The sequence below is a fragment of the Sycon ciliatum genome, chromosome 2 (genome assembly GCF_964019385.1).
Source record: "Sycon ciliatum chromosome 2, ocSycCili1.1, whole genome shotgun sequence".
In the NCBI taxonomy this organism is placed as follows: Eukaryota; Metazoa; Porifera; class Calcarea; order Leucosolenida; family Sycettidae; genus Sycon; species Sycon ciliatum.
Window position 1 is genome coordinate 35140704 of NC_088644.1, and position 12513 is coordinate 35153216.

Sequence of the window (12513 nt, forward strand, 5' to 3'; positions counted from 1 at the left end):
ATTCGCCCACAGCCTGGCAGTAACAGCTGTGAAATGCAAATGATCGAAATATACTTGGTAGCTTCCTGGAAGACCTCTCTTCGTGTCTGTAAAACTCTGTATGGTACAGACCTCCACGGCAACCCATTGCCACAATTACGAGTTTGTTTAATCAGCTTTCTAATTTATTTGATGACCACAGCTGTGTAGTGTTAGGTGACTTCAACGCAAGGAATTCCGCATGGAAAGACTCTGACGTCACTGACAGTAGCGGTAGAGCTTTGCAATCGGCGTTTGTGCAGTATGGATTCACTGTTATAAATAATATTGGCACACGTCCCAATTTGCGCAGTGGTTGCACTCCTTTACTTGACATCGTAGCAACCATGGAGAGCTGTGAGGTGCATTCAATCATTGATGGGCCACTCTCCAGGGTTTAAGACCACACCTCCACACAGCCTGCATTGCTAACGTTATTTGGTACATTCGATGACAAACGTAGCCTTCATGGACTACTAATTGTGTGCGACAGTTCCACAGTATTGATATTGAATACTCTACGTTTAAAAGCAGTGACTGGTACTACCGCAGTATAATACGATACTCTGGAGGTTCACACTTGTGTTGGCAGTGACACCGGTACGCATTGAATTCACCGAGCAGCCTGCTGCCATCAGCTCCCCAAGGCCAATATTTGCAGCGCGCACCGCTTCCGGAGTTTGCCGGCATCTTGCCGGCGAATCGCCTTGCACGTCTGGCCGGCGGTCGCGGTATCAATGGACAATGGTGAGATCGAAGGTTGAGCGTTCGGAGACCATTAAACTACGGAGTGGCGAAATCCGTCACCAAGGGTGCACGGTACTGACCAAGGCTCAAAGATGAAAGAGCTCTTGCTGGTGTTGTTGTTGTTGTTGTTGAGTTTTATTTAAAGTCGCAACACAAACAGGCGATGGCGCCTTCTTTTATACATGCGAGCGACATGACACATTTAATAATAATAATAATAGTAATGGGGAGGGGAGGAGAAAAAATCACAAGTGAGTGTATTATCCGATACAGGTGAAGCACGTATTGATAAACTTCTTCGAAGTATTACATGTATAGGAATGATAGCCGAATGCATTGCAACACCAGCCTCGGCTTTCTAGGAACGTGATTTCATACAGGACAGAATTCAGCGATAACAGGGTACCGAGTTCCCCTTGTGTTGTCCCTCTACACTAGCATCCATCCAGTGGAATCAATCAGGAGTATTCAAGGAGATACTAGTAGAAAGAGGCAGGTCACAGCGAAACTTTCAGCAGGGTTCTTCTTCTTGGGTTATGGTACTCCAGGCTGTATTCCCATTTCCCGTATAATGTGCCAGGTAGATTTCCAATGGGCGTTTTTAGCTGGCTAGCTGCATGGACTTCCATGGGCTGGACGTTCCTGCAACCACGAGACAAGGGCAGTATACAAGTGGTGATCTATCATCTAAGGAATTCGGAAGGACTGAACTACACGCACAACATCGCGATTCCTATCCTTCACGCAGCAAGCGCTCATTGGAACTTCCATCTGTTGCTAGGTATCTTTTTGTTGCGATTTCAGCACGCGTGCACCGAGTTATAACTTATGTGTCACATCTTTGTCAATGTTATCACTTTCTGCTGGCTTTTCCCGGTGGCTAATTATGCCGACCGTGTACATTGTGTGACACTGCTAAGTTCAAAGGATAGATAGTACACTGAGACCGAGAGAAATAGGAGACGTTTTGTTTTAAGAATATCCTTTTTCTTTTGCTAGGGGGAAGCCTGGATGCAGTGAATGGAACTTTCGGTCTTTGACCACTTTAGTGGGCCTGATCTCCTCACCTCCCACCGCTTTTTCTTCTTTCTACCATGATTATATCTCACAGGAAAAGCATGATAGGAGCATAGTGGTGGTGAGGCTTGTCTCAATTGAGTCTTCAGACTTGGTGCAACCGTCTCCAGCACCAGGGGATAGTGTAGACGACCCGTTATAGGTCTGCTAGTGCATGTACTACAGTCAGGCAGCGTCGTATTAGCACTTCGTGAACAGCGGGAAATAGGATAGGGAGTGTTGTGTGGTCATCTCTGAACTAGGGTCCAGCGGATAATGCTCCGAAAATGTTCGTATAATGCTAACCATAATGCTCCAAAACTATCTTATAATGCTGATTATAATGCTTCAGCAAGGGCTATAATGCTCTTGGTTTGGGACCAAAATGGGAGAAAGTCTGCACATTGTCAAACTTCTAGGAAATTATGCATATCGTCGACCTGCCACTGAAGCTGCCACCGTATCTCTCACGAGCGCCACCATTTCTTAGCACTATAAGACATGATTGCTTCTCCATTGGCTGCTCTCCATTCCATCTTTGATGCAGGTTGTGGCAGAATAGTCGGTGTATCAAAATAATATTTCCCCTAATTATCCAAAAAGGGTAAGTTGAAAACATTATTGCGGCTAGTCATTCATTGTTTGGATGAAGTTTACCTTGGAAAATAGTATTCCTGCCTGCAGACAAGCTAGCTTTCACTGCTTCCACTCTGTGTATAATGTCTTCATCTAAAACACCAGACGTGAAGTCAGCTCCTGAGAGCCGATCTCAGATCGAGATCCCTCCAATTACGGAAATCCTGAAAACAAGTGGTCAGAAGTTATTTTGCTGCTCAACATCTTTGCTTGTGCTGTCTTCTTCTCCTTGAGATGGTGTGTAGACGTATGGCTTGCCACAATACTCTTCCTTTCTGATAGCATTTGACTGTAGGCCTGGCATTACAACCGTCCACAGCTAACTGTACGTGCTTCACCAGGAAAGTAAGGCACGCGCTGCTGAGCGCTCAAATCGACTTACTGAGTCAGTCCATGGGAAATTCTAAATTTCGAGCCTCCTCAGCTGGACCCGGAAAAGGCAGTTCTTTTGGAACGAGCTCTTTCTGTTTATAGCCGCTCCTTCATCCTGGTCCAAATTTATCAATGCATCAGTGTCTACTTTAGCATCTCTAGAGACCCTATCGCCAGAGCCTATGGCACAACGAGAAACCTCCTCTCCGTCTGTTTGATATTCACTTCGTATACGTCTCCTCCATAGCTCTCCATTATTCTAAAAAAAACTCGTAACCCATTTCTCCGGATTTGTGTAACTGCCTCGGTTGGGCATGCTACATGCATGGCTTGTATACATTTACTGGACCACATCGCTACAATCATAACGTCTTCATGTAGCAATGTGGTCAGGTAAGTGTACATTGTATAATTATGTAGCATTAGTGCTAAAGGTTTTACGTGTCTACACAATCACAAAGTTTTGTGTCAGTACAATGCGTAACTTAGGTTGCACCTCATGACCATGACTTTACTGTAGCCGATTGTTGCGAAAAACCTGGGATTTCCCGATATTATCCATTATGAAACTCGTTATGCCACTCAAACCTCACATAATGCTTGTTTTGTTCCTTTCTAATGCTCCATATTAATAAATAGATGCTCTGATGCTCGGATAGTCTTATAATGCCGAATATAATGCCGGCATTATCCGCTGGACCCTACTGTTCAACATTCTTACATTGTATATCTTCAGACTTCGTAACTCACACTTCCTGTGAATCCACACGAATGAACAGCTGTTCCATCAGTACCAACTTGATAACCAATGGAACCTCTATCAAGTTTTGCATGAGAAGCAGTGTCTTGGAGGCAAAATACACATGTCCCATATAAGATATCGGCAAATGGTCCATATCAGCAACATTTTGCCCAATTATCCCCCCCCCCCCCCCCCCACTTTTGTTTTTCCAGCTCAGTAAGGGTCTGACTTGATCATAAAGAAGAAAAACATGAACATCTTCGGACCAATTTTGAAATTTCATCCTCTTTGAAACAAATTTGACGTAAATTTCGCAACCCGCAAAACCTTTTGAAACTGAATACAGTTGAACACCGATTATCCGCACATCGACTATCCGACCATTCGATTATCCGTAACAGTTTTTTTGGGCGCACGTGCCGTAGAGTACGCACTGTGCATGTAGTGAGCCATTCAAAAAATACGAAAATTTTGAAAAGTAAAAAGGTCGTACATGTACATGTACATGTTTCTTATCCGGAACATTTGCCTTATCTGAACACCGCCTGACAGTTGTCTGCCCAGAGGTGGTCGGATAATCGATGTTCAACTGTAGTTGAATTCAAAGCTAGAACTTCCCCAATGCTCCAGTTTTGTTCCAGGGACATCCCTGGACGAAGCAGAGCATCGAGAAAGACTCAATAAAGCATTCTTATGAAAATATTTCCTGAAGAGATGTGTGCTAAAAACTCCGCAAAATCGCAAAATTGTATATTTTCTAGGCACCGTACGGCAAGATTTAGCCCAATTACCCCCCCCCCCCCAAGGAATGTTTTTTTTTCACTCAGTACACATGTAGGAAGGTGTAGAAAAGTAAAACTGGACAATCTTCGGACCAAGTTTTTCCTATTGAGCTACCAATAACTGCCTTTGCCGAGTCCAGCTCAGGAGGCTCGAAAAGAACTAGAAATTCTCATGCACTCGGTACCAAGTCGATTGGAGCGCTCAGCAGCGCCTGTCTTACTTTTCTGATGAAGCACGTGAAGTTAGTTGTGGACGGCTGTAATGCCAGGCCTACAGTCAAATGCTATCAGAAAGGAAGAGTATTGTGGCAAACCATACGTCCACACACCATCTCAAGGAGAAGATGAGAGCCCAAACAAAGGATGCAGAGTGGCAAAATAACTTCTGACCACTTGTTTCCAGGATTTCCGCAAATGGGAGGGATCTCCATCTGAGATCGGCTCTCAGGAGGTGGCCTCACGTCTGGTGTTTCAGATGAAGACATTTTTCACAGAGTGGAAGCAGTGACAGCTTGTCTGCAGGCAGAATACTAGTTGCCAAGATAAACTTCATCCCCACAATGAATGAGTACCTGCAATAATGGCTTCATCTCCCACTGCTGTACGTGGATAATTAGGGGAAATATTTGATACATCAACTATTCTGCCACAACCATGCATCAAAGTTGGAATGGAGAGCAGTCAGTGGACAAGCAATCATGTCTTATAGTGCTAAGAAGTGGTGGAGCTCGTGAGAGATAATGTGGCAGCTTTAGAGGCAGATCGACGATATGCAATCATTTTCTCCAGTATGTTTGTTCCTCAGATTCAAAAGATCTTATACATATTGTACTTCTATTTACTGACTCAAAAAGAGTCTCTTTACTGAAGGTATTTACATTTCTCCATCTAACACACTATAATTATTGAAATGTTTTTTGGCCTTACCTCCATAGTCCAAAACATCCCCTATTGTCCTGAAAACCGGACTAAATGGAGATCAGACTATAAAGAAATTATGTTCCGCAGATATTACGGAAATCTTTCTTTTGGCGTCGGGTGTGCATTTTGTGGCTTTTTCAGTCCACCGTGGTCGGGAGAGCTATCCGAGGTATTTAAGCAGTAGAGGATCTTGGTAGGACAACTACAAGTATACGTCCACACCGGCATATGCCCAAGACTCGGCTACCCACACACCCCAAGCCTTTCTAACACTACCAGCACTGCAAGGCCCAGCACCCAACCACCCAGAACACTCGTGTGTTAATTATTTCCAGCACAAACCCAACTGACACCACCTACCACCCACCAAATACTGGCAAATACATGTAAGCCACCCACACAAAATACTATTGAAATAGGGACTGAACACAGAGCGGACACTATCCACGCTCGTCACATGACCAGTTGCACACACAATGTGGCTGTGTTTTTAAGTCTCTTGTTTTAGTAGGCCTTTTTTGGAAACAGCAGGCAAAATCTGAGAGATATTGTTGCATGCAGTTGTTTTTCATGTCTTTGCTCCAGCTGAACAGAAGAAAGGATCGATTACGCCTCCACATGAGACCTGCGGCACACAGCGGAGGTTGAACCAATCACACACCACCGTGTGCGTTGGCTGCTTCACTACTTTCCGGTTTCCTTTGCCGCTTCTACCTTGGGAGCCACATCAGCCTCTTTCTTGCTCCCACCTCACTCCAAATATTGATATCGTTGATTCCACACAGGCCTCAATATTCATAATGAAAATTTCAAAAAAGAAAGAAAGAAAAGGTGTTGGGCTGGCAATACGCTCCATCACATGACTGTATAGCCCAGCGATCAAGCACGGTCTTCGGCCAGTACACTCGGCCAGTACACTCGCACCGTCCGCAATGCAACTTGTGCGATGGTTCTGGAGTGCGTGGGCGCATGCCGCTGGCCAGCCACGTGGACAAGTAAAATGATGTTCATTCGGAAAGTCAGGCCAGGTACTTCGAAGTAGATTATAATTACAGTCATGATGATATTGGAGGTTTGCATCAGGCTCGACCAGTAGTAGTGAATAACCTAAATAATTATATGCTCAGGTAAATATAGAGTAATAATATTATTGTGGTTTGTGCTAATTGTTGCATCAGGTGTGAAGAGTGTGATGTGCACTTTCCTGATTTCCTGCTGCATGTACTTCCTATGTTCCTAACATCTGGGAGTACAGTATCATTCTTTTTCAGTATAAATTTGCAAAATTATTCATTTGTTATGTCAATCTTTAGAAGGGGTGCTTTAGTTATTAATTTATCTGTCAATTTATGTATCAAAGCTAAACGAGATGTTTATATACATGTACTTCAAAGTACCTGGTTGATCAAGTTCAGGGGCCTGCTGTAGCAGGATGGCAATTCATGACATCTGCATGCGCGTGTCCCATATTGCTCCCCGCGTACGGTAGCTCAGTAGCTCCTGGATGGGGTCCTTGTTGTTCGGGCAAGTGGTGTTGAGCTGTGTGTATGTGTGGGGGGGGGGGGGGAGGGAGGGAATCCGGCACCCTTGCATTACACCTCGCTGGTTGGTCTTGCGCCTTGGCCCGCAGCTCCTCTGGCCGGAATATCAAACTCTTTCGTTCGTTTGAAGAAGCCACACTGGAAGGGACATTATCAGACAACAAGAGGTTGGGCATTGTACAGCACACATGGAGTCCTGAAAAATGTTACATGCCCTCGGATGCATATAGAAAGGTGCATAAACCTAAAAATTCAACACTGCATATTATTGCAGGACACTCGCTGAGTATAGATATCCCTTTGTAGCGTGGCCAAGCAGCAGAGTGTGGAACTGCCGCACTGAACAGGTTAGCTCTGTACATCCGCTGAATAGCACACTAGCAGTATGTGCTTGCCACGGGCCTCGGGGGAAAACACATACTGGCCCCAGCAGTACCTGACTATTGGTGTAATATTAGAGAGGTTAAGGTGCACGTTCTTTCCGATGTGACGCAAAAGTTCAGCTCGCGTTATTTGGCTCGCTATTCGAAAAACAACGCAAGTGACCTGCGGCTCGCGTCGAAATTTGGAGTTGTACACCAAATTTGGCGTGAAATTGCGCGTCGCATCAGAAATAACGTGCATCTTAACCTCTCTATCATAACAGCAATACCCAGGCACCGAGGAAGGTAGACATACTGCAATAGCCGGACCTCGAGGAGGGCAGACACATACTCCCAATAGTGTGATTCTGGCTTACCCTTACCTTATATAGCAGTAAGATGAGAAGCAAGATAAGAATCAATCCTACGACGATGGGGACAATGATATGCCATAGCTTTAGAGAGCTTGCCTTCACCTCCACATATCCCACCAGTTCTGTCAATGCCTACAGAACAAACATGGTGTTTATTGCGCGCACACATGTACACACACGCACACAAACATGTGCAAGCATGTGCACACAAACACACACACACACACACACACACACTCAGACTCAGACATGCCCATCGCGGAAGCGATGATAGCGAACAGCTATGTTAGACATAGCAACTTGTGCTGGGATTACACCATTTAACACACACACACACACACACACACACACACACACAAACACACACACAACCAAACACACACACACACACACATTCACACATACACACACACGCGCAACACGCTACTACTACTACTATGTACAGCTACCCTATCGGGCCACGCCGCTCCCAGAAACGGGAGACAACGACAAGAAGAGAGAAGAGAAGAGAGAGAAATCGCAAAGTCAACAATATTTGGCATGGCGTTGCAAGTCCTGTGGCCTTGAGAACCGTCTTTCGCAATGCCATTCATGACGGCAGTTGTTCCTGGCTGCACGTGACATCCGTTTCGCACATTCACAGTGATGACGGCTCAAACCAGAACGAGAGCGGAAAGAGCGGCGACAAACATCACATCGAAAAGAGTCAGATTCATGGCGAATAGATACAGTGGGGACATCCGTGGACACAGGACAGCGATGCACAGCCAGTCCTCCAGCGCTCCTCAACCACCGCATGCACTTCATACATTGCCTGGCACCCTTCTGTTGTGACACAGGCAACTTCCGCCGGGCAATGCACTTGTGTCGGGCCATGTCGTTACGGCGGCGGAAGTCTTTGGCACACAGCAAGCAGCGCAAAGGTGGCGAATCATCTGTGTGCGGTGGTGGCTCAGCAAGGAACATCCTCCAGTTCTGCCGGTCTTGGGCATTCTGAAACCAGGAATCCACGCCAGCTGCCTTCATGTCTCTCTGGACAACGTCTTTCCAGCGCCGCCGGGGACCACAAGGAGGGCGACGACATACACACACACATACACACACACACAGTGACACACACATACACACATAGGCTGTAGCCGTAAGAAGCGATAGTGGGAGATTATGCACACGTCTGGTTAAGATTTCACATGGCATCAGCAGTAATTGGAATAGAAAGAAAGAGCTTAGCGTCTACACGATGCGAGGTTTATATCCTCATCTGGCTCTTCATTTTAAGAACACTGAGCTTACCTCCGCCAATCCCGTGTCCTGGTCAGTCAGCCACTCGTATCCATCTCGCGCCTCAAAACCGACCAGGGAGATTGAAGTCGACACGTTTGAAGGTAAGAGAGCAGCCTAGATGGATACCAACACACCGCAACATCGCCATAAACGTAAATTATCATGTCCGTTCCCAAAAGGAACCCACGACGGCCACTAACATCCGATAAACCCTAGTGGCAGATGAAGCGCCTAACGGTGGGAGCGAGGGGATACGTCTCACAACCACTGGCACAAGTGCTGGGAAACCCCACCAGCGGCATCCATGTCAACATTGCCATACGTGCCTAGTTTACAACATACGTTTTCTTTTTCTTTAACTTTTTTGTTTGTTTTTGTTTTGCTTTTTCTTCAGCTGTTGTGTCAGGCCAGTGATATTCTGATCTGTGATTGGCCGTTTAAGAGGCTTATTCAACAAAAAGGTTTACAACATACAAGCATCAGGTCAAGAAGGAATCTGGATTTTCGGTCGACACCTCACAAAACCCTTCTCCTACTCACAGTGATACACGCAGGAACAAACTCGGACAACGAAGACCTTTCCGTTAACACCTGAAGCCAGAATACTACTTATAAAGCGATAGAGTGAACATCTGTTATAGTGAACATCTGTTATAGTGAACATCTGTTATAGGTTGGCCTTGTGCGACCTAAAGTGCAAATCCCAAAACGGGTAGGCAACTACAACCGGGATTTAACCACCATTGAACCAGTAATTCGAGGATCAAAGCATTGGGTCGGCCCCTACTCGTGGTCGACGTATACCCGGTACAATACAGCTAGGATATGTAGGTATCGTAGTTATAGTGCATCTCACATCATGTATAGACTTGGCTCTAACTCTCCAGGTGATCTGAATGCTTGCGGAGTCTTTCACGACAAGACTGGGAATGTCGCAGATGATTGTGGCCACGTCGCCCTGGCACGGCAAAGCACAGAAGAATTTTCAAAATCCGAATGAGAGAAAAGAACGCGTTCACATGCTCTCCTCATGTTCGGTGCAGGTAGCCTTACCTACTAAGTTATATAGGCATGCTCAAACTCTACCCAGAACTTTTCAGAATGGTTTAACGACAAACCAAATTCTTTGTGGGCTCAGTCGTGTATAGGTTGAAGTGAAGAGTTCAGATATAAAACCCGAGAAGCGCCAAATTTAAGAAATCGAGATTTAAGGTCACTACTGGTACCGTCAAGGAAACGTTGACATACTAAATCAGGCTAGAACCACTACAAAACTAGTAAGAAGATTTGAATTAGGATATAGACAGTATATGAAATGATTCCTTTGTTGGTCATAATCCGACAAGTGGTAAAATTGATAAGTCTCATCACATTTTGCATCTACATAATCTTATGACGGCGTTGCTAGTGTGAAAGGTAAACTTGTTTGTGCTTGGTGTGAAGTTGCTCTTGTTTACAAGCTGGTCGTGTTTGCATTGAAGCTGTTTCGCAGTACTAGGTAGGAATAGAAATGAGGAGTTAATACGTACCTGTACACTGCTTGAAGCAGAATCCACATTCGGCATTACGCTGTACGTGCCATTGATGGCGTCTTTACTCTGCACATCATACAGTGATGAAAGTACATACAATGAGTTAGGCACTTGTCAGTTTGAGCACTCTGGCAAGGTAAGTTCGGGAATACAAACATCTGCTGCGGAACCAGCACAGCAGGGCCAGTAACCCGGTTGAGAGGGCGTGTGGACCTACTGGTCAAAAGAAATCAGCCAAGCACAACTCACCTGGCCAAGACCGGGTCCCTTTGATATGTGCACATCTGTGCATCTATTTCCTAACTACAAAGAATCCAATATCCAGTAGTTTAGGGAATGGAAATGGGATAAAGTCTGGAGATTTCATTTTTTCTGTCACCACCAGGATTAGAACCAGGGACCTTCGCATGAGGTGAGCAATGCTCTTACAAGTAATCCCAATATGCGTGGATAGCCCGGCTTGTTCCCCCAGGTACAGATGAATCTGGCTGACCTCGGGTACTAGGGAAGACACTACAATCGTATACCACTTATATTTCAAAAGTTTTTACAGCATGCACTTCAGAATAAATAGGTCTCCAAACTGGAGGTCAATTTTAATTCTCTAATGTGTACACCAGTGCATGTACTAAGCAAAGGACAGGTTCATGCACGACGAATAGGCTCATGAATAGTGCAGTAGACATGCTGAATACGCTTGGTGAGATTGGGACAGGTGACTCAAGTAAAATGTGTGCGTGTGTGTGTGTGTGTGTGTGTGTTTGTTTGTTTGTGTGGGCATGTATGCGGGTTTCCATGTGTGCCTTTGTGTGTGCGTGCAGGCGTGCGCGGGTGCTATAATTATGTCTGGGTACGTTTACTGCGCACTACCATTGCTATCGATATAACGGCTGGCACTGCAGTACCAGAGGCACTGCACACACCGACCATTGTGTGCTGCTATGATAGCAGATCACCCACAATGGGACAGAACGCCACTCTGAGACTCAGTGGTTCTAGTGTTGGACATGAGAAGGTTGTGCAGCACTTCTGCACAGGTGAAAGTCAGTCTTACCCGCAGCTGCTCGGGATCCAGCAGGCTAGAGTGATTACAGCGGATCTGTCGACGCGGAGACTGCACGAGAAGATAAACGATAGTGCAAGACAGATGAACGTTACCAACAGTTATCAGTTACTGGTACACTTTGGGTTGGATGGTATAAATGCAAGTGGATGAAAGCGGTTACACTAGCGTGGGTGGCCTATCTGAGGTGGACATCACCCGTGTTTGCATGCTAGGAAGTTCTGTTCAAGACTAACGCACCATATCCATGACACGCCTTTGGAGTGCCTGCACTAATAGCACAAGTTGTAGGTAGATCTTCCTCACCTCGACCTTTGTCAGGTAGAGAAGTTCCGTATCGGCTGGTGTTTTCACAGGCCATGAGATAGCTAGCTGTGCTGGCGGCGTGCTGCTCGGTCCCAGGTTCAACGCTTGGAACAAGTGCGTCATCTCTGGGCCGACCTCCTCCAGCGTGCTGGGCTGTGCAACACCGTTGGGAACTTCAACTGACCGGTGCTGGGACTTGCTAAATACCAAAAACAGTAGAACCACACAGTACATGGAAATATGAAGAGTTTGAATTTCAAAATGATGAAATTTGCCTGTAGATGTCACTACACCCTGGTTAAGGAATTTTACGATCATCAACTTTTAAGCTCATCAGTGGTGATCCTATGAAGTGGCAAGGAGAGGAGTTAGAAAAACATTGTATTTTAAAAGTGGTGACCTTGTCATTACAAAGTTTCATCTTTGGCTCTTGTCTTTTCATCGGTCTCTCGGCAGCCTTTACCATGCTCCATTGAAATAATATCAGAGCAAAGCTTAGTTCATGACCACGGTATGCACGTAGATTGAGTAAACGTATGGAGACAGCAAACGCGCGCGGAACTTACGCCACAACAGTCATGCGTGCCTTGGTGAAGATTGTCAGCGGCACTGTGTACTGGTTGTTTTCCAATGTCGACGGATCCTCGGTGTTGTTACTGCACACGGGAGGTACACATGGAAGAGGTGCAATGCGGTAATTCCCATGATGCAATGCCGCACACGGACGCACTGCCGGTAATGGAGAACTGCTGTAAAACACTCCTTAATCCGGGCAGG

General features: G+C 45.7%; 1 protein-coding gene across 1 annotated transcript in view; it reads right to left on the reverse strand.

Moving 5' to 3' along the window:
* Positions 1–6042: 6042 nt before the first annotated feature.
* Positions 6043–12513, reverse strand: part of LOC135809815 (integrin alpha-5-like) — a 28451-nt gene continuing 21980 nt past the window's right edge. Inside the window, exons 23-30 of the mRNA XM_065323244.1 lie at positions 12303–12392; positions 11737–11935; positions 11422–11481; positions 10365–10433; positions 9692–9793; positions 8845–8949; positions 7561–7683; positions 6043–6953 (exon numbers count right to left, since the gene is read on the reverse strand). Coding sequence (XP_065179316.1) covers positions 6867–6953; positions 7561–7683; positions 8845–8949; positions 9692–9793; positions 10365–10433; positions 11422–11481; positions 11737–11935; positions 12303–12392 — 835 coding nt within the window. The 3' untranslated portion in view covers positions 6043–6866. The remainder of the gene's footprint in view (positions 6954–7560; positions 7684–8844; positions 8950–9691; positions 9794–10364; positions 10434–11421; positions 11482–11736; positions 11936–12302; positions 12393–12513) is intronic.